This window comes from Daldinia loculata (genome assembly GCF_022478755.1).
Source record: "Daldinia loculata strain CBS 113971 unplaced genomic scaffold F4817scaffold_5, whole genome shotgun sequence".
NCBI classification, from domain to species: Eukaryota; Fungi; Ascomycota; class Sordariomycetes; order Xylariales; family Hypoxylaceae; genus Daldinia; species Daldinia loculata.
The window spans coordinates 215,638-235,548 of record NW_026054859.1 but is presented as its reverse complement, the minus strand read 5'-3'; the positions used below and the strand labels follow the sequence as shown (position 1 = coordinate 235,548).

The window sequence follows — 19,911 nt, the reverse complement described above, 5'->3', positions numbered from 1 at the left end:
AAGCCACACCCCGGTCAAGTTGCTAACAGGTAGCTGAGGACAAAGCAACCAATCAGAAATAACGGGGTAGTTGAAGATCTCCCCGAAATGGGAATTACCGTCTTATGCATCATCTGTAAGAAGGATCACCGCCTCCCGACTTGTGGGGTTGAGGGCATGTCAAGTAACGTGTAACTTGACATGTTTACGACAGAGATCGGCAGTCGGTGGAGATCTTCACTGGTTGGACTAAAAATGGCAATGCTGGGATCGCTCGTATGCCTCACCTCAGCTCCGAGAAGCTTGTATGAGGTCAAAGCTTTACATCGTTGACAAGACCAACATTCTGTAACTAATGTAAGTCTTCTGGAAGGTAGAAATATTAAAAATTCCCCGATTGGATCGTACTCCAAGAACTCCATAGAAAACCCATGGCCCGCGTAATCTGACAAGGTGTTTACCCCGTGAAATCCGGCATTGCGGCTGGACTGGATCGAATGAATCTACGCCACGGTACCACTGTCTGGAGCATCTTGTAGTCCAGTATAACGCTATTTGATATCAAAAAAATAGCCAGAGAAGTGTCTGTTACATCAGCCTATCGCTGACGCATGTGTATTCATACAAGTCTTTTGTAAGGGGGCATTAAGCAGCGAAGGATTTAGTTAAAGCGGTGTTTACGTACCTACATATGTCTTAGATAGTACGTACTCGTATCTACTTTACCCAAACATCAACATAATATTAAACTGGAGTTGATTTGTGATCACAGCCAAGTTCAATTATACGGTTGCCTTCTCGTATTTGTATCGACTAGGAGTGATGACCGCGTGTCTATCGCGGTGTGCTTTATTTTAACGACCAGTCACATCCAGTCTTGCCACAGCACAGCACCCGATCGTCGAACGAAGGGAACGCCGAAGTTCCCCAAATGAAATTTACGAGGAAACCCGACAACCGACGTGGTACAACCATGTAACAACTGGTTGTTTGCTGTCTAATAATAGCACATGCAAAAGCCTCAAGTTGAAGTGTTACTCTATGTTTGCCTAGGTACTTAATATCACCAAGTTCAATGATATCTTCTAAGATGAATACTTTTAACTAGTTACCTCTTCTACAGTTTCTACTATGTAATAGTAATCGTCGCAACATCACTTTGATACCGACTTTTCACAGCCTCTTTAGAACAACAACACCCCTGTAAACTCTTACACGACACTTTGGTAACCAATTAGCTACGGCAGGAGTTGAAACATATGTCATACCCAGTAGACATCTCAACTTCCAGTTCGCTACCGTGTGCATTCTCCACTACAGACAACGACTTAAGACCTAGCACATGCACTTTCTGCTATAGCTAAAGCAACTTCAAGCAGTCGGTTTCAATACGATCACGGAAACCAACTGCAAATTAAGGATACGGTAAGTTCGGACTACGGAGAAAATGTTACTTAGCTTATAAAGTAATCCGTATTACTTCTCGTTACAACTCCGAGGCATCCGAGATTCACAGCATGCATATCCCGAAAGGTAAACTTCCAACGAAGAACATTAACCTTACATCATATAACTTAGAGAACAAGCCTAGGTAAGGAACGAGTAAAACCAAACATCATTCCCAACCCCTATCCCCTATCCCCTTAACACAATAAAGAGAAGAGAATACGACTAGATGTTGCCCGCATCGAGAGTCTCATGTAACATGTTACGTCCCCCCCTAAAAACTTCATTTTCCCTTATATCTTCGGACGATGCATTGCCAGCCCAAGCACCTCTTACAAAGATGAGTCCAACAGACCAGCCGCCCGAATCCAGAAATCAAACCAAACAGTAACAAGAACCCAAAATCTGCTGCATACCATAGAGACAGAAAGCCCAGACAGAAGCCTATCATCAACTTCGTAACCTCCCGTTCCGGCGCCGGGTCAAGGGAAACATCCAACCAAGCCAACTATTAGCCCCAAGCAACTAACAACCCAGATAGAAAGCAAAAGGACAAGAAAGACACCCTAAAATTGACACTCAATTTCCCGCCTGACCTACGCCAACTCAGAGTACCAGAAGAAGGACACGGTCAGTTGTTGTTATTGTTGTAGCCGTTGTCGTTATTAAACGCGTCATATATAGGGTCGTCGAGTGGCACCATCATACACACAGCATGCTCGCCATTGTCTTCGCCGCCCGCATCCCCATCCCCATCCCCATCACCAGAGGCAGCACCCTGGGTATTCTCGCCCGCGGGGGAAGGACGCGGGTTCGTAGGAAATCGAGATAGGCGTGGTCTCCCTCTTCTTGCCATGATCGACTCCCGCAGCCTATTCTCGATCCTCTGCATCGACAATATCGCGGGGGGTGGCTCCGGGACACCGCGGCGAAAAGGGTGGTGCTGCCTCGACATGTTCATCCTGAACTGCGCCATCTGCTCTTCCCTCCGTATGTTCTGCATAGTTTCGGCCTCCTGGATCTCCTGCCTTTCCCTGAACTCCCGTGTCTGGGCTTCCATTGGCTTGTATTGCGCCGCCATTAAGCGTGACCCAATAGATCCTAGATACTGGTGTCCGACGTTTGGATTATCCGATGTTCGTTTGTCATTTGTGTACAGCTGGGCCACTCGTGCAGCTGGTTGTTGGTCTGTCTTTGCCATGCGCTCGTTTCTCTGATATTCATGGATAGTCTGGCTTGTCGCCTGGTGCCGCTCAGATGAGTAATTCTTCTCCAATTCGGCTTGCTGTCCTCCCTTGTGCTGTACCTCGGCAAGTAGCTTCTGAGTTTGCTTCCTAGATATTATGATTTGCTCTTCAAGTCTACGCACTACGGCGCTTGACGTTTTGTCTGAGTAGTAGTCCGTTTGAGTGCCTATGGATGCCTTTTGAATGGAGGAGCTATCGACATGGAGACGGTCATTCTCTTCTGTTAGGATCTTGTTGACCTGCTTTAAGTCTTCGATTTCCGACTTGTGATGCTTGATTTCGTTGTGTTGTATTGTGACGAGTCTCTCCAGGCTTTCCACTTGCTGCGAGACGATACGTGAAATGTTTCGCTGATCCGAGACTGAATTAGTTACTATTCTGAGTTCTTCGCGCAGGGCTGAGACCTCCTGATCTCGCTCCGCCTCTTTCTGGATAGCCTCCGCTGTAGCCTTTAAGCTTTCCTCGAGAGCCTCACCCATTTCCTTATGGCACTTGATTTCGCACTTGAGATCTGCTCTATTCTCACAAAGGACGTCAAATAATAGCTGGGCTGTCCTGCTAGCTTGTCTAAGTTTTCTAGCTTCATTCTCGACTCTCATTTCGCTTCTTTTTAAAGCCTCTCTGAGATGATGTCTTTCCCTAAGCAGTGAGCTTACTATCTTCTCTGCGGCGTTGCAGTTTGAGTCCAGAATTTTCTCTAGATCTCGAATCTGATGCTTCGCTCCATTGATCTGTTCGTTCAAGTCAGTTATTATAGCCGCACCGTCCCTAGCTACTGTGCAACTCGAGAGTGGTCCAGACCCAGAGCGCTCCTGGCGAGAGACAGCTCTCGACCAGCTTTCGGGTGGTCTCAGAAACTCTTGATCCATTGGATGATGTCGAATATATGTATTTTCACACTCGCTTTCGACGATATCTAAGCCCGACGGTTGTATGTTTGCATTGTAAAAGAAGCAGACACAACAGGCTCTACCGGGAGAGAATTTAGCAGCGTGGGAGAAATAGCACGCTCTCGTCATCTCAACACTTTTTCTATCGGAAGACGGTCCCATTCTCCAAAACAGGTACCCAAACTTAAAGCATTGCTTTGAATTTGTTTCTCTTGGGTCAGGGCGTCAAAACGAGCATTGATCCTAATCGTTCGGGCTAGATTTCGTTTTATTGTCTCAGTATCGTTAATTTGAGTTCGAAGAGATGTACTTCCACGATCATGCGACAAAGAGCCAAGACCCTTTGGGAAAGGTTTGAGGGGATAAGCCAACACATTAAAGTATGATTACCGAGTTCAGTCGTTGCTATGCGAAAAGGGGTAGTTTAGCGGTAGCACGGGACACCAGATTAAGTTTTATTGAGCACAACTCGATGAGAGTTTAGTGGTGATACTTGGGACTGACTGTTGGCTGATGGGTCAGAAAGCACAATCAAGTGAAAGCAGTAAGGCAATTGAAGGCGCTTATCAACGAAGCATTAGAGTTAGGGTTGAGCCATAATCACTATGGGTGGTAGGATAGAAAACGAATCATAATACCTTAGGTACCCAGGTATCATAAATAATAAGACCGACAAGGCCCTATACGGGCTAGCATATGATAGGGTTATAGGGTATAAGTATTGAATTCCGTTTCTATATATGCCGAGATAGAGCAGATGGTCCTCCCACTGTCCTCGGTGCAGTAAAGTAGCGCACAGGGTACCGCTCCCAGATCAACCCCATATGAACAAGACAAAATGAAGACTGCCACGCTTAACTTTTGTGCCCTTAACCATCCGGCACGCCTAAGCGTGGCACTCCTTAGCGGCGCGCACGATATCCCCAGTGGCCGCCACAAGCAAAGGGACCTGCCGTTTACCATGTTCGTGCCCCGCGATACACCTTGTTTTGCTGATATATCAGTCAACCTGCTTCTCGCAGCCGATGCGACCGAGCAACTCCTTACGATCGCTATGGCCGGGTAAACTGACACCAGAAGAACTTGCGCCTCTTTTAACGCCTGTCCGACGCTCCCACCCCTTCAAATCAATAGCTTCTACGCCAACTTCTTCCTCAAGTGGTTGTGCCTCTTCGTATTCGGTTTCTAGCTCATTTTCATCCCTTTCGTCGTCGCTCCTAGTATCATCGGCGCCGTCCCCCTTAACCACCCGGATGGCAACATTGATAATCATGAAGAACCAGAAGATGGTGAGGACTTGGAGACCAAGTAAACAATTTAGGAATCCCCACTGAATTGAGCTGGAGAAACAAACCGTACCCTCAGAGCCATTAAATGGCTCTAGAACGTGACCCCATCCATCAGGGATAGGCAACGGTCCCGTCAGGTTTGAATTTGGGCCACGGTAGCAGCCCCAGGTGATTTGCTCAGGCAAATCCTTGTAAATACTGTAGCATGTCATAAGGTAAAATATATGTCTGGCCACAAACCACGACACCATGAAAACCACAAACGTGGCATCACATAGCTTTGAGAACCCTAGGTATTTCAAGCATTTTGCCAGCTAATATTGTAGTTAGCTAAATGGAGCTAAGTAGTATTTAGGGGCTTAAATAATTCAACTTACTGGGAGGAACAAGTCGACCACATCCATAAGAACCAAGATAAGATTACCAACTCGAGTATGGCAATAGTAGTAACACCCGGAAATAAGCGTGATCGTGATGAAGTGATGGGTGAGCATCTGATAGTGGTCCTTTCTGCGGTCTTCCATGTGGATAACAAGGACTTGCTGTACCCAGAAAGCCCATTGCGCCAGTATGTAGCCTTTCATGAGCCCGTCGAGTTCCCTATTTGGCCAGCCAGTCCAGAGCTCCTTCATGTTGAGAAAGTAGGCTGAATTGACGTATAAATACTATTTGAGGGTCATTTGTTAGTATAATCGTTAGATATCGGATGGGTAGATAGGTAGGTATGCGCATAGCAAACCTCCTGCGCCTGTGTGGCATTAAGGGGGTTTCATACCGTGCCAACCGTCCAAAAAACGCTGTAGTAAACCAGCATCCATGCCTGCTCAGAGAACCTAGTAATGTCTTTCCTCTTGGAAATACCCCATTGTCTGGCCAATGGTGACAGTATGTGTTCCATCAAACAAGCGCGGAGTCCAGTGAAGAGAACTATGCAGAATGAAATAAAGTGGTAATCGTTCGTCCCAATTGAATATTTCCCAGATTCCGGGTTGTAGTACGAGAGGGTAAAAAATTTGGAGGTGTGAGGGCGCGCTTTAGGAAGGCATATGTGCGTGAGGAAGATCAAAGTGATCAAGTTGAACGAGAGACCTATACGATTGGAAACTATTAGCGATAGCAAAGAGCGTATGGGAATACTAGCTAGCAGTGCGATACTACTGTCGTGGAACAGAGCACCGAGCAGGACCATACACACTCCATGATGGGGAGGGTTTGAAAATAGCTGTGGGATGGACTTTGTAGGTAAGTGTAAACATACCAGTTTGATTCTCGAGAAACCAACGAGCCAAGCCCCTCATGGGGCCATCGTCTTTCCTCTTTACTCTCCGAACTAAGACCTTATTTTTGCTGGTCTGCATGTACAGAGGACCGTTCATTGAGCTCCGCGACTTCACTGGCGGCCTCGCCGCGCTTGTCTTGGGCTTCTCGACTTGAGGCTCCATGGTTGTGGTAGACTTTGTTGTATCCCCAAGGTCTGTGGGAGGGGCATTGGCCTCGGGTTCGTTCATATTCAAATCGAAATGTCCGCTAACAGTCCGGTTGCAACAAGTTCTGTATGTTTAACCGTGAATCTGTGCGGATATGTCGGCCGACGCAACAAGATCAGCGGGGAACTTTCGTAAAATCAGAACCAGTGATAGCCAGTGATATACAATAACGAATGCCTCACACGTCAATCGATTGGCGGCGGATGCGAGTAACGGGTGGTAACGGGAGTTAGGACACGAAAACAAATGCCACAAACAGACAAATCATCACTCTTATTTTAGAAGAACGAATGTGTCCAACGAACCCCCGGAGCTGTATACAGGGGACATTGATCTGGTCTGGACCACCTGGACAGGACTGAAGGCAAGTTGTTTTTGAAGATGTTGAAGTGAAGGTGGGCCCCTCCCCACTGCTGTAAGTTTTTTGATATGTAGGTAGATTCGAGGATGAGCGGTCAGAGCGGTGAACCGGGAGGAAAAGAAGAAAAAAAAAAGGAGGAGGGGTGGTCGAGCTACACTACCTAAGGTTAAGTACTTACCTAGTAGGGCATCATCTCCTTCTAACAGGGGATTAGTGGGGTATATCAATACATTTTAGTGATATCCGATCGCTATATCGTCGATAACCAGGCCACTTAGGTAATTGTAGATAGGGGACCCCCTTCATGGCCAAGAGGTTTTCGTCCTTTTATTACGTGCACAGAACCCGTACCTTTGGCGAAATGGAGATAAGCCAAGGGTATGGATCAGCGATCGATATACATACTTACATGCCTCTCAAACATGGTAACATCTGATTTTTTGTTGAGACCCTTTTGCATCAGTAACGTTAAAAGACCAGGTAAAGTTTAATAAAAGGCCAACCCATCCACTTTGCACGTGATGTAGCCACCACAAGCCATTAAAAGCCACCACGCACGGCCATGCAAAAAATGGCCCGTTCGTTCGACCCAATATAAATACTCCACTTGCATTGTAACCACATAATTTTTATTAAAATAATAAAATAAAATAAATATAAAAAATATATTTAAACGTTATAAAAAATATAAAAAATATAATAAATTTAAGAAAAATTAATATATTTTTAAATGATTTTATTTTAAATTTTTTAATTTAATTTAATAAAAAATAAAAATAAAAAAAAAATAAAAATAATAAAAAAATAATAAAAAAATAATAAAAAAATAATAAAAAAATAATAAAAAAATAATAAAAAAATGATAAAAATTAATAATAAAAATAATAAAATAAAATAAAATAAAATAATAAAATAAAATAAAATAAAATAAAATAAAATAAAATAAAATAAAATAAAATAAAATAAAATAAAATAAAATAAAATAAAATAAAATAAAATAAAAATTAAATTTAAATTTACATAAATTTATTATATTTTTTTAACCTTTTTTAACGTTTTAATATATTTTATAAAATTGTAAAAATTAAATTTAAAATTATATTTTTAGCTGCATCCGGGTGAATATTTACCCGAATCACGTGTAATTTAAACTGAAAATTTTGTCATTTTTTTATTTAAATAATGATATTTTTAAAAAAAAATTCAATCGAAATTTCGCAAAGTTATATTAATATATAAACTTTTTAAAAATAAAAATATATGGTCATAATATAAGTACAGCGTATACAAAAAGTCGAACGAACGGGCCATTTTACGTGGCTATGCGTTGGCTGTGGTGGCTTACATCACGTGCAAAGTGGATGGGTTGGCCTTTTATTAAACTTTACCTGGTCTTTTAACGTTACTGCTTTTGCATATGTGCCTAGCCTGATAACTTGAACTTGCAGTGCATACCAATTTAAATGATAGCTTTCCAGGTTAGTGCTACATGTTCTTAATATACAAGCTTAAAACGCCACGAAAAGTAAACAAGCTACTTTATAGCTTCTTCTTTTCTCTTTTAGATAACTTATAGTAGCCAATTGATTAGGTGAAGCTTAGGAGAGTCTACGTATTGTACTACGATTCGTTTCAAGAGCCGGATCGCCTGCTTTGATGAGTTCATGGCATCTTATTCTCTCCTATTCTTTCCCCGCCGCAAGCTTCCCATCTCCAATGCAACCTACTTTTACCAGAGCTGTTTGTGGATATGAGTGGCCAATGGGAGCTAACTGCTCCGGGACTGACAACTTTACTGCATGGATTTGCTTTTATATCACCTTTCCACATGGCATCCTAGCGAATAAGCTGCGCCGAATTTCGCACAACCATACATCTAACGTTCTCGTGTGTTGTCGCTTATTCCCCGGACATTCTTCGCGAGCGGGGAATCCATGTGGAGTGCTGTGACTTTCCGGTATATAAGTTAATTGCGAACCACCAGACACTCTTCAAAGAGAGAACTAATGATTTTTAATTAAAAGTTGAAGATTTCTTCAATAATACTTGGCAAGTAACCTGGTAAATCATAAATGTGCGTTCGGTACGTATGTGAATGAGGTAAGTCGGGATATGATAAGTGATTGGTCGTAAGTTGCACAATGCAGCATATATTGAAAAATACAATAAAGTCATTTAGAAAGTCATGTTTGAAAAAGTCTGGAACTGCAGAGACTCAGCTAGCCTTTTCGACTTCCACACGTCGCCCCGCACTTTTAAGTTCTTACCTAGGTAGGTACCTATGTACTAACCATACTCAAGCCACATGTTAATCTGGGTTAAACCTAGGTAAATCAACAGCCAATCAAAACCGAACAGATAATGACTAAGAATTTCTTGTCGATAGTACCAGAAACATTGAGAAGAACCATGGACCCACTATTCGTTTATCTATGACCGCGCTCTGACACTGCACAGCCTTCCCGCACCTGCCTAACTAATGACCTACAGTAGGTACTTACCTTAGGTACATTACCTACATTGCGCCCCGCGATTCGCCCGCCGCGAGTTTCTAGCGGCCACCTCTCACCTAAAACAACCTCCATCTTTCCCATCACCAGTAGATCATTACTCATTTGTGCTTGCTCTGTCCATCTATCATCAGCCACGACGAACCCTCTATTATCGAGAGCGTCTACGGATAAGAAAAACACGATGGCCGCTAATACCAAATATACCCCGGCGCCCACGCAGGATCCCGACGCGGCAACCTGGTCGCAGGCTCCCCCGTCGTACCAGTACGCTGGATCGAACAGCCCACCGGCCGCGCTCTTCGGCGATGTCCCGCGCAGCAGCGAGGACAACATCCCCGACGACTTCAAGTTCGGCGGGTCTATCGCCGAGGCGACGATCGATATCCGCAACCAGTTCATTCGCAAAGTGTACACCATCCTCACGGTACAGCTTCTCGCCACGGCCGTCGTCAGCGGCTTTAGTTTTTGGAACGATGGCTACAAGACTTGGATCCAGTCGCACCCAGGTCTTGTCTGGGCCTCGGTATGTTAAAACTGTCTTTCCCTCGAAGTAGGTAATATGTTTCTGAATGATGGAAGCTAACATGATGATGCTTACAGCTTTTCGGCTCCATGGCTTTCCTGGTTCTGACCTATTGGAAACGCAAGTCCTACCCGACGAACCTACTCTTTCTCTCCGGATTCACCCTGCTCGAAGCCTACACCATCTCAGTTATCGTATCCTTCTACAAGACACAGATCGTGCTCAACGCTGTTATCCTGACTGGCGGCATATTCGTCTTCCTGACGCTGTTTGCCTGCCAGACCAAGTACGACTTCACTTCCTGGATGCCGTACCTGTTCGGTGCGCTCTGGGGTCTCTTGCTCTTCGGCTTCATGATGGTGTTCCTTCCTAGCAGTAGCACCGGTGAGCTCATCTACGGCGGACTGGCCGCTTTAATTTTCTCGGTTTACATCTTGGTCGACACCCAGCTCGTCCTCCGCAAGCACCACGTCGAGGAGGAGATTGCTGCCGCGATCAGCTTGTACCTGGACATCATCAACTTATTTTTGGCCATTCTACGCATCCTAAACAGCCAGAATAACAACTAGGCAAGTTGAAGAGGGTTGGCGAGAATGATCTCGGTTGTAATAATATGAACATCAAGTTAAACACGGAATTGTAGACTTCCTTTCGCAGAGAGGACAGACGCAAAGAATTTTTTTGAGAAAATCAGCTGTCCTAGACGTTATGGTAGAGCTTGTATTGTTTCCTTGTGTTGTTGTATGAGTTTAGGGGATGGCGTCTTAGGAAGTAGCAACTTGAGCTTAGTATTAAGGGGTTGGGTTGCTAAAACTAGGAATTTGGTTTGTAGCATGGTATAGTTAGTTACGTCGGGATAGGCAAACTCCCAGCTAGCATAAATGCTAAATGTTTCTTATTCAAAGCGTCCTGATACCTAAAAACTGCAAATAAGTATCAAGTTTTGGAAATAATCCTAGCGACAAGATCAAATTTTCGTCGGCTGTGGGGGAATGGTATAACGAAATAGTGTACTGGCTCAGTATTTATTTTCGCCTATACTTCCATGACAGCGTCTTTGTACCATAGCAATATAATATCATCACTAGAACCAGCGAAAATCTAGACCGCGAACGTAACCGTAATAGACATCAAAGAAAGCTCATATTGATATCTGCATTAGAAGGCACTAATACTAGGAGAAAAAGGGGGCATAAAAGTAGAAAAGGCTACATAGTTGGCACTGGTAAAACGGACATTGACTCGCAAAAGATACAAAGGTAGGCGAACTGTCTCCTCTACCACCTTCAGTTTGTCCACAGGACGACGTGTCATTAGATATGAAAAATTGGGAAGACAAACACTGCTTCCCTTTCCCACTGTGCTATCGTCCCTCTTCCGAAAATTGGGCATGCAATAATTGCAAGGGGATATCAACTCTGGCTTTTATTCCTGACAAGTTTTCACCAAGCCCTCTGCTATTCCGCATCCCACGCAATCATTAATTTTGTTGGATTTTCGTATAACGCGTCATCTTGAATGGCTTTAAGGGGTCAGAGACTAGGGGATATCAAACACCCAACGCCACAATCCGTACTGCTAGCTGGCCGCCGATATACCAGTAGTAGGAGATAGGAAAGATGTCGTTCTAGGATACTTAGTTGGCTTCCTGTTCGCCATTCGCTTCCGGTGTGCCTGCGGCGGCAGCGGCCTCTCGTGCCATTCTCGCTTCGATTTCGCGTAGTTGGGACTCGCGGGCCAAAAGCTCCTGTCGTTTTTCGTTGATCTCGCGCTGGACCTTGACCTCGATTTCGCGGAGCTTCTCCTCTTCTCGGCGAAGTTGCTCTTCCTTTAGACGGACAGACTGGGAAGCTAAATCCTCAGGGTTCATGGAAGAATCACTGTAAGTAGCACGTTAGAAAATAGTCATAATAGTCCGTCAAAGGCGACTTACACTCCAGCACCACCCTCAACGCTCTTGCTAAGCTTCTCAGTACGGTAATTCTCGTATAGGAAATCGTGGGTAATCTCCTTCAGATCAGCGAGATGGCTGTGAAGGAGAGCTGATCGAATGGCCAGGAAGTCAGAGTGACGAGGGTTGTCAACCTCAACAACACCCCAAGGATATTGCCGGGCTCGGACTTTACGACCACCAATCTCGATAACATCTTCGGAGCCAACTATAGCAAAGGGCATTAGACCTCTGAGCTCGGCGTTCTCCTCAACGGTATCCTCATCATCCTCTTCGATATCGTAAGGGAAGTTGTACACGGGGATTCGGTAGTGCTCAATGTCCTCCATAACAAGCTTCTTCGACTCGGCCAGCTCGGCGGGGGTCAGCGAATCGGCACGGCCAATAACGGGAATGACGTTGACACGGGGAGCAAGGCGCTTCATCAGTTCGATGTCGAGTTCACGGAGACTGCAGACAATGAGTATATAATAACGTTACTAGTCAAGAGGCAGCACATACCCATGACCAGTGGGAGTAATAAAGTATAGCATAGCATGTACTCGGTTGTCCCTGAATCTGGGGTTTCGCTTGATACGCGACTCCTCGGCCAAGATGTCGTCATATTGTCTCTCGAGATACCCAACAATCTCTGAGAAGCTATGGATGAAAAGCATTAGTGGACGTTGTAGGTGTTGTTCTTAGATATTAAATCGTACCTTGCCTCATTGTCAATTTGGTCACCAAAACCCGGGGTATCAACAATGGTCAAAGAGATACGGGTGCCCTCTTCGTCCAATTCGAGCTCTACGGCGGAATGTTAGAGCTTGCTTATTACTCCCTGGGATAAACAATAAACTAACCAACAGTGATGGGCTTGATCTTGACACCATCCTCGACGTGAGCGGCAGTAGCGTCGTCAGAGTCCTTGTGAGTCAATACACTCTTGCTGCAGAGGGTGTTGACGAATGTCGTTCTTCCTACATAGTAAGAGCTACGATTAGTATCTCTATTATGCTGCGTGGTTGATAGCTTGATGATTTGAGGGAGATGGTACGTGGAACGCGTCAAGACTAAGGGGAGCTATGTATACCTGTTCCTGAAGCACCGCAGACCATCAAGCAGAACTGAATTCCCTTCTTGACGTTCTTCTTCCGGCGCATCATCTTCTGCGAACGCATCATGATTGATTAGCAGCTACAACGAGATTATACAACTATGGTGGATGGAGAAGACGAGAGTAGGATAAAGAGGCAAGTGACAATGCAAAGTGCAAACATGGAACGCGAGGTTCGTTTGGTTGCAGCGTGATAGGGAGGCTCACCGCTGGGGCCGACATATTAGGCTAATGCTTGGGTTTCGCAATGGGGTGATTAGGTCCGCTAGCAAAAAGAATTGAAATTACAATGATTGACGATGGTAGGTTTCGTCAAACGGAACGGGATCTTCGCAAATGGGGGTATCTAAAAACGGCGTTGTGAAAGGGGGGGTGTGATCACAGCTTGGGTGTTGATGAAGGAAACCAAAGAAGATTTGAGAAATGTTAGGGATTCGCTTCGCCAAAGCTATTGACGGCTCTCTCCTTCCCTCTTCTCCAGAAAAAAGTGTAATTTCAACACCACAAAACGGTTGCTACAGAGGAGACCGGACAGGGGTTATGGGGCCACTAGAAAGGCACCAAATCAGAGCACGGATCACTTTGTATCTCCCCCGAATTCAGGGGCTCATCAGGCTTTGATAGGTACCGCAAGAGCTAATGGGAGGTACTAAAGTACATAATACCTAGGTATTTAATTGGACAGGTGGACAAGCTAGGGTCGACCCAGCACTACTTCCCCATGTCAAATTAACACGAGGCTGGAGATGCAAGAGAGTGTAGGTAATTCAACCGTAACTTCCACTTCATCATCTTTAAAGTTCCAAATACAGGTAAATTTACAAGTACCTAGGTACATATCTAAGATAGAATTGAATATTGGAAGACCGGCACCTGGGCAGTTAGGACACAGCCACAGCTTCAACGGTTCATGCTGTAACGCCACTAAAAAGGTTGCAAATAGAGGAAGAGCTCTCAGGCCATTCCTCCCCTATGTACAAAACAATGGCCGGGGGGCAAGGCCGACCTAATAAGACCTGGAGCATGTGGTCCGTGCACATACATCTTTAAATCTCCATAGCATCTTACGTACCCATGGAACTCTCACGTGTACTGTACCTGCGCAACATATTACGCCCCATCCCAAGTAATCGCCTGGACCAGACTTGTGATGCTAATCAACCAACTTCATCGGTTCAAAGGCTTACCATTTTCTCTCATTCTCATTCAAAAGCTTGTATAGATCCAGTATCTGATCCTCTGAATTATATCATTCCTAATTCGTTCGACGTTTCATCAGCCCTGACTCATCTCTGGCCCCGTTGGCTGCCTGCATGTAGGACAGGTACTAGGAAAGCTTAGGCAGGCCAGTGCTTATCGTCGCATTCCATCTATAGGTCCGTTTATCTAAAGGCAGTCCTAACGGAAAGCTTCACGAATGTGCGATATAGCAATGATCTGGGATACCGAGACTCTACCCGAACTCTCTGGTTCCTCTTGAGACTCAGTGTCATTCATTCATTCATTCATTCGTTTCGTTCACTTCGTCCATTGTGGTCGTCGTGGTCATCGTGGTCGTTACTCTCGCTAGCCTACTTTTATCTATTCTTAGTATCAGCATAGACTTATAAAACAGCCATCATGAATACTCGACCAGTCATCGAAAACCCCAGCGAGCATGCTGCTCTTTCTGTCACCTTCAACCATGACGCAAGTCGATTTGTTGTTGGCTTAGACTCGGGGTTCTGCAGTATGTTTTCGATGGCATACCTTTTAGCTTATACATTCCACTCACTTACATGCTTGATAGTCTTCCTCTCAAATACTTGCCAAATACAAACAGCAAGAGGTACGTTGTGATGCCTATCAATTTACTAGAAATAAATCTTACAAGTGTTAGTTTTCAATGCGGGCCTAGGTCTAGTCCAAATGATGGGCAACGCCAATTACCTTGCTCTTGTTGGTGGCGGCCGCTCACCCAAGTTCCCACAGAACAAGGCCATAATATGGGATGATAGCAAAGGCAAGATAGGCCTAGAAATAGCTACCCTTACCGCTGTTCGCGGCGTCCAGATCTCTAAGACGAGGATTGCCGTCGTTCTGCAGAACAGCGTACGTCTATATGCTTTCCAGAAGCCCCCTACGCCACTCGCCATATACGAAACTACAAACAATTATCTCGGTCTTTGCTGTCTAACGGAGAGACATTTGGTTATCCCTGGTAGGACGCCGGGCCAAGTTCACGTTATACAGTTCGACACAGGCAGCGTTAGCATCATTCCTGCACATTCTTCAAGTTTGAGAGCGCTGCAACTAAGTTCAGACGGGGATCTACTCGCAACAGCAAGCGAGAAGGTATATGAAATTATTACTTGATTAATTCACTATGCTAATTATGTACAGGGCACAATCATCCGCATCTTCTCCACTAATAGGGGCGCGAAGCTTGCTGAACGACGTCGTGGTAGCGAGTCTGCTACTATATACTCCTTACGTTTTAGTCCATCCGGGAACATGCTAGCCTGCACCTCGGACAAAGGCAGCTTGCACATCTTCGATGTTCCTAACCCACGTAATCAACAGTTTACACCACCTCCTCCAGCTCCTAGTGGAAGCGCTCCTAATACTGAGGCGAGGAATAAATGGGGTATCTTAAGCAACATACCATTTGGTCCGTTTGCTGACATATATTCTTTTACCTCCACACCTTTTGAAACGGGGGAAGAGCCCCTTCTTCCTACCCCTCGAAACCATTCAGGGGGGGAGGCCGTACTGGGCACTAGTAGGCCAGTAAAGGGGGTGATCGGTTGGATAGACGAAAGCACTCTGATCGTCGTGGGTGCCGGGCAAGATGCGCGCTGGGAGAAATTTGTTCTCAGGGAGGGCGAAAACGGCAGATCCGTGGTTGTCAGGGAAGGCTGGAAGAAATACCTAGGGAATTAGGACGAGCTCAAGGATTATTACGAGCATAGTCCCAAGCATAAGCTAGATGAGTACCTAGGGGAACCATATAAGAGGTACTGATTTGAAATGGTCATGGGGAATCGGCGTGGAGTATATGGATTCGCGGGTCCGGCGTTATCTGGTCAGAGGTGGCGTTAGAAATCATGTTGCACTAGGATATGGGCTGGCAAGATTACCTGACTAGCGTTGACTTTTGGGGGGGTATCTTTATTAAGCGATTAGACAATATCGTCAATCTCTATACGAACGTGGAGACCTGCTTCTACTTCGTCTACTTTTACGTTCTTGGTCCTTATCCCTATCCTCGTCGTCGTAGCGGCGAGAATGCTTCTCGCGCCTGTCCTTATCGGTTTTGTCCTTATTGTCTCGGTCTCTTCGTTCCCTATCACGACGTCGATCGCGGTCGCGGTCATCGTCCCTTCTTTTCCGCTCGCGATCTCTAGAATCATTCCTTCGTCTTGGAGGCGTCTCATCCCGTTCTCGACTGCCTTTCCCAACCGGTGTTTCATCCCGTCTAGATCTCCTGTGGTGATCGCGCTCCTTGTTGTCCCTATCGTCTCTCTTAGATCTATGGGAATGGTGGTGATGCCGATGCTTATCTTTCCTATCCTTCCCCCCTTTACGCCCGCTTTCCTTTCTTAATGCTAATTCGACTTCTTTCTTCTTCTCCTCGATCAAGAAGCCCTTCATAGGGTCGTCCTCGTCGTGTTCTTCGATGAGCTTCGCTAGCTCTATCTCCTCTTTGATCATCGGGCGTCTCTCCTCTTCCTCTTCCTCACTAGCGTCTTCCATATCTACATCCTCACCCTTAGCGGCCTTCTCGCGGCGCATGATGTCTTCCCAACCAACTTTAAATTCCTCGGGGTCCTCATCGTCGCGGGGCTTGTATCGGGCGTGGTCGACCCTAACTAGGCGGCCGTTGATCTCGGCGCCTCCTAAGTTGTCCACAGCCAAATCCGTACTGCGCTGATCCTCGTACTTTAGCCAGCCGAATCCTTTGCTCTTGCCCGTTTCCTTGTCCCGCGCGAGCTTTAGGAAGACGGGCTCTCCGTACTGCGAGAATATCGTGATGATGTCACCCTCCGACAGTTCGTACGGCAGACCACCAAAGTTGACGAAGGCGGTGTCGCGGTAGTCGGTATGCCAGGAGGCTTCTGGCGATCTGGTTTGTTGTTAGTATAAAGGGGTTTTACAATGCGACTCAAGAGAAACAAAGAACTTACACCCCATTCTCAATCTCGCGTTTGTTTAGCGCTTGGATGGCGCGTATCTGATTCATAGTGTCGCATTCAACGATTGCTGTTCCAATGAGTTTTGGGGAAAGATATAAGACAAAGACAAACAAGTAGCTTGGGAAGGCTGCAAAATGGTAAGAAAGATTACTAAAAAGCTTAGCTGCAAGGCTGATTGATGACGGGGATTAGAATAATTAGAAAATGCTGTCATCACACTTTGAAAGCTCCAAACGCGACGCAAGGTACCTGTACCGCAATTTGTAGGCCGGTACCTTCTATGTATGTACTAGAAGATGAGAATCTGGTCTAAGCTTAAAAGGGCAATTATCCACGTAATTCTCTCCAGCACCTACCCTCGATGTCGTACCTACATGTATGTAACCTAGTAAGGTACCTACATAGCTGCTTCTGTAAAACCCCCTGAACGAAACCCCTGCACTGGAGAAAACGTCGGACCGTTGAAGCCTGAAGGTCCACTATAATCTATCAGTGATCTAAGGCCGGTGTTAATCAAATGCTTAGAGCTTCAAGGGGAATAAAGGTAACATGTAGCTACATGTTTCTTATGTTGAAAACGAATCGCCCTTGAAGCAGAGACCGATCAACCCAAACTATCTCACTTTTGTAATCCCCCCCCCCAGGTGTCTCATTTTGTTGAATAGAAAGAAAAGAAAGGGGAAGAAAAGTCTTGGTGACATTTCAAGCCAGCGATCGCCTTTCTCCAAACGCGGTTCACCTAAAATTCGACCTTAAGACGCGTTCTAAGGGTCTAATAGTGATCGCAACCTCAACCCCGTTACGTTAAGGGCAGTCTTAGACGCAAATAGGTCTCCCCCAATGCTACCACCAATCGACCGAAATCAAACATGACGGCCAATTCGAACCGGTTCTCCACGTATACGAGTACCTCAGTCGGTACCGGTTCGGAGGGAAAGAAGGATGACCAAAAAAGGGACATGTGGAGCTCTATGCTCGACTCCGTCGCCAGCGGCAAGAGGTTACCTGAGAAGAACTTACTGGTTCTTGGTATGAACGAGTTTCTCTGAATCGTTAGACATAAAGGGGCGACTAACAGGATCTCAGGGGGTTCCGTAGATTCGCAACGAGACTTCCTCGAAGCCCTATCGAGTAACGACGGCCGGAAAGGTATAGATCGGAATAGTCAAAAGATCCCCCCGATAGCCAATAGTTTCGCCCTTGGATATACATATTACAATGTCTTAGACGCAGATCAGGAGGGTCAGTTTATCGAGATCCGCGTAGTCAAGTTTTCTGCGCTGACCAAAACCAGACTTTCTAGCACGCATATCACTTTACCTCCTTACTAGTCCATCTCCCTCCTTTACTGAGCTCATCAAACCGCTTTTGACTCCGCAATCCATCGCAAATACATTAATAGTAATACTGCTCGACTGGTCCCAACCTTGGCTATGGATGCGACAACTTCGAGAGTGGTTGCTGCTGTTGCGAACCGTCATAATGTCCCTCAGTTCCGAGTGCAAGGAGACGATGGAGGAGGTAATGATCAGCTGGAGAGACCGTGGGCGAACAGGTGGATCCGTGAATCTAGATGGCACCGGCGCAGTTGCGGCAGAAGGGGACGTCGCACTACCGCTCGGGCCAGGAGAGTGGGAAGACGCTCTAGGCTTACCACTCTGCGTTGTATGCCAGAATGTGAGTTACTCTGGTTCAATTTGCAGGTATGGCACTAACCGGCACCGCTAGTCTGAAAGAATAGACTACTTGGAAAAGACACAAGCGTGGAAAGAGGAAAAATTCGATCTCGTGCTTCAATATCTAAGAACGGTGTTATTAAGACGTACGTCCACAGTACAAAATTTACCCTCACAGTCTTACTAATTTGCAACCAGACGGTGCTTCTCTTATTTACACAACACCATCGATGGCCTCGCCGCTGCAAAGTCTTATTCACGCCAGTCTTGGAATACACTCGTTACTGAAGCGCGGCTCCTTAAAAGCTAACGTCATTGACCGAGACAAGATTGTAGTACCCCCTAACGGGGACTCCTGGGGTAAAATTCGAGTATTACGAGATGGTTTCGACGTGGAAACGGTTAGCGAAGGTTGGTCGATAGACCTCGACCAACCTTTTCCCACAACAAAGACAAACGAGACAAACGATGCTAGCCACCAAGTAGGTGGTGACACAAGCGAAACGAGTGAGCCCGAAGGATCTTCCGTCGCACTCTACGAAGAGCAAGTCCAAGACACAAGTCTGGATGCCTTACAGTTAGCTCAAGGGAACCAAGATACGAGCAAATTGGAAGTGCCCTCAGTCGACACGCAAGCCTTCCTTGCCAATCAGTTAGAGCGACTTGATCAGCAGAAGAAGATAGACGAGAAGACTGGTAAAGTTAACAACAACACATTCGCACGAGAAAACCCCGATGATATGATCAGCGATCATATTGGTCCAGTGCAGTTTAATATGGGTGGTATTCAAGTGGATGCCGACGATATGGTACAGCGGCTTAAGGTAAGTTTCTATTCGTATCTCAAGGCCATTAATCGTTACTAACCCATCGACAGGACCGTCAAGCCTACGGACAATCCCCTGAAGCCCGCCCGGATGAAGAGTCTCGGATTGAGGAAGGAGGAACACAAGTAGATACGGATACGTTAGCCAAGTTCTTCGGCAATCTAATGAATAGAAAGCCAACAGCTGGCGGAAGTGTAAGTAAATGATGACGACGCTACGGGGTGCAACACGATAAAGGTTCATGACCGAGTTGCACGTAGCTAGCAGTAACGAGGTCATTCGTTCAATGTGAATGACTCGAACATGGAGACCATAATGAGTAATCCCGACGCATCACACTCAATCTAACGAGCAACGCATCGTGGTTCCTAACGGGTTCACACAGAACTCTCCTCCCTTCTCATTGTACAACCCCGTGTAAAAACAGGGGTTCGTGTTGGTATGTGGGTGT

At 45.8% G+C, this 19,911-nt stretch overlaps 8 protein-coding genes across 8 annotated transcripts; 4 read left to right on the top strand and 4 right to left on the bottom strand.

The window, feature by feature from the left end:
- Positions 1–2,056: 2,056 nt before the first annotated feature.
- On the bottom strand, positions 2,057–3,541 carry F4817DRAFT_312245 (uncharacterized protein; the record flags this gene model as incomplete). Its single annotated transcript, XM_049300105.1, has 1 exon — positions 2,057–3,541. The coding sequence occupies one exon, from the start codon at positions 3,539–3,541 to the stop codon at positions 2,057–2,059; it is 1,485 nt and encodes a 494-aa protein (XP_049162626.1).
- Positions 3,542–4,143: 602 nt separating this feature from the next.
- Positions 4,144–6,680, bottom strand: F4817DRAFT_212572 (longevity assurance proteins LAG1/LAC1). The gene is made up of 4 exons (XM_049298712.1): positions 6,110–6,680; positions 5,627–5,940; positions 5,229–5,516; positions 4,144–5,165 (listed from the first exon to the last, which is right to left on the bottom strand). The coding sequence occupies exons 1-4, from the start codon at positions 6,357–6,359 to the stop codon at positions 4,563–4,565; spliced, it is 1,455 nt and encodes a 484-aa protein (XP_049162625.1). The 5' UTR covers positions 6,360–6,680; the 3' UTR covers positions 4,144–4,562.
- Positions 6,681–8,323: 1,643 nt separating this feature from the next.
- F4817DRAFT_212563 (uncharacterized protein) lies at positions 8,324–8,886 on the top strand. Its single transcript, XM_049298711.1, has one exon. The coding sequence runs from the start codon at positions 8,356–8,358 to the stop codon at positions 8,647–8,649; it is 294 nt and encodes a 97-aa protein (XP_049162624.1). The 5' UTR covers positions 8,324–8,355; the 3' UTR covers positions 8,650–8,886.
- A 507-nt stretch (positions 8,887–9,393) lies between these two features.
- F4817DRAFT_356332 (transmembrane BAX inhibitor motif-containing protein) lies at positions 9,394–10,304 on the top strand (the record flags this gene model as incomplete). Its single annotated transcript, XM_049305780.1, has 2 exons — positions 9,394–9,735; positions 9,813–10,304. 2 exons carry the CDS (start codon positions 9,394–9,396, stop codon positions 10,302–10,304), a joined length of 834 nt encoding a protein of 277 aa, XP_049162623.1.
- A 1,067-nt stretch (positions 10,305–11,371) lies between these two features.
- Positions 11,372–12,849, bottom strand: F4817DRAFT_312242 (Septin-domain-containing protein; the record flags this gene model as incomplete). Its single annotated transcript, XM_049300104.1, has 6 exons — positions 11,372–11,615; positions 11,669–12,136; positions 12,188–12,325; positions 12,385–12,472; positions 12,529–12,645; positions 12,759–12,849. 6 exons carry the CDS (start codon positions 12,847–12,849, stop codon positions 11,372–11,374), a joined length of 1,146 nt encoding a protein of 381 aa, XP_049162622.1.
- A 1,553-nt stretch (positions 12,850–14,402) lies between these two features.
- On the top strand, positions 14,403–15,704 carry F4817DRAFT_356330 (WD40 repeat-like protein; the record flags this gene model as incomplete). Its single annotated transcript, XM_049305779.1, has 4 exons — positions 14,403–14,511; positions 14,572–14,610; positions 14,662–15,116; positions 15,165–15,704. 4 exons carry the CDS (start codon positions 14,403–14,405, stop codon positions 15,702–15,704), a joined length of 1,143 nt encoding a protein of 380 aa, XP_049162621.1.
- Positions 15,705–15,956: 252 nt separating this feature from the next.
- On the bottom strand, positions 15,957–17,337 carry F4817DRAFT_367477 (uncharacterized protein; the record flags this gene model as incomplete). Its single annotated transcript, XM_049307128.1, has 2 exons — positions 16,949–17,337; positions 15,957–16,887 (listed from the first exon to the last, which is right to left on the bottom strand). Exons 1-2 carry the CDS (start codon positions 17,002–17,004, stop codon positions 15,957–15,959), a joined length of 987 nt encoding a protein of 328 aa, XP_049162620.1. The 5' UTR covers positions 17,005–17,337.
- A 1-nt stretch (position 17,338) lies between these two features.
- Positions 17,339–19,733, top strand: F4817DRAFT_212465 (dynein light intermediate chain-domain-containing protein). The gene is made up of 6 exons (XM_049298710.1): positions 17,339–17,986; positions 18,044–18,199; positions 18,252–18,634; positions 18,686–18,779; positions 18,832–19,457; positions 19,511–19,733. The coding sequence occupies exons 1-6, from the start codon at positions 17,827–17,829 to the stop codon at positions 19,664–19,666; spliced, it is 1,575 nt and encodes a 524-aa protein (XP_049162619.1). The 5' UTR covers positions 17,339–17,826; the 3' UTR covers positions 19,667–19,733.
- Positions 19,734–19,911: the final 178 nt, after the last annotated feature.

Excerpts from the sequence above, each read along its gene's own strand:
- F4817DRAFT_212572 (XM_049298712.1), bottom strand. The coding sequence starts at position 6,359 with ATGAACGAACCCGAGGCCAATGCCCCTCCCACAGACCTTGGGGATACA. Across the intron at positions 5,941-6,109 it reads GTTTCTCGAGAATCAAACTG|GTCTCTCGTTCAACTTGATC; the intron begins GTATGTTTACAC and ends CCAATCGTATAG. Across the intron at positions 5,517-5,626 it reads TTTTTTGGACGGTTGGCACG|TATTTATACGTCAATTCAGC; the intron begins GTATGAAACCCC and ends ACCCTCAAATAG.
- F4817DRAFT_212563 (XM_049298711.1), top strand. The coding sequence starts at position 8,356 with ATGAGTTCATGGCATCTTATTCTCTCCTATTCTTTCCCCGCCGCAAGC.
- F4817DRAFT_212465 (XM_049298710.1), top strand. The coding sequence starts at position 17,827 with ATGACGGCCAATTCGAACCGGTTCTCCACGTATACGAGTACCTCAGTC. Across the intron at positions 17,987-18,043 it reads GAAGAACTTACTGGTTCTTG|GGGGTTCCGTAGATTCGCAA; the intron begins GTATGAACGAGT and ends ACAGGATCTCAG. Across the intron at positions 18,780-18,831 it reads AAGAACGGTGTTATTAAGAC|ACGGTGCTTCTCTTATTTAC; the intron begins GTACGTCCACAG and ends ATTTGCAACCAG.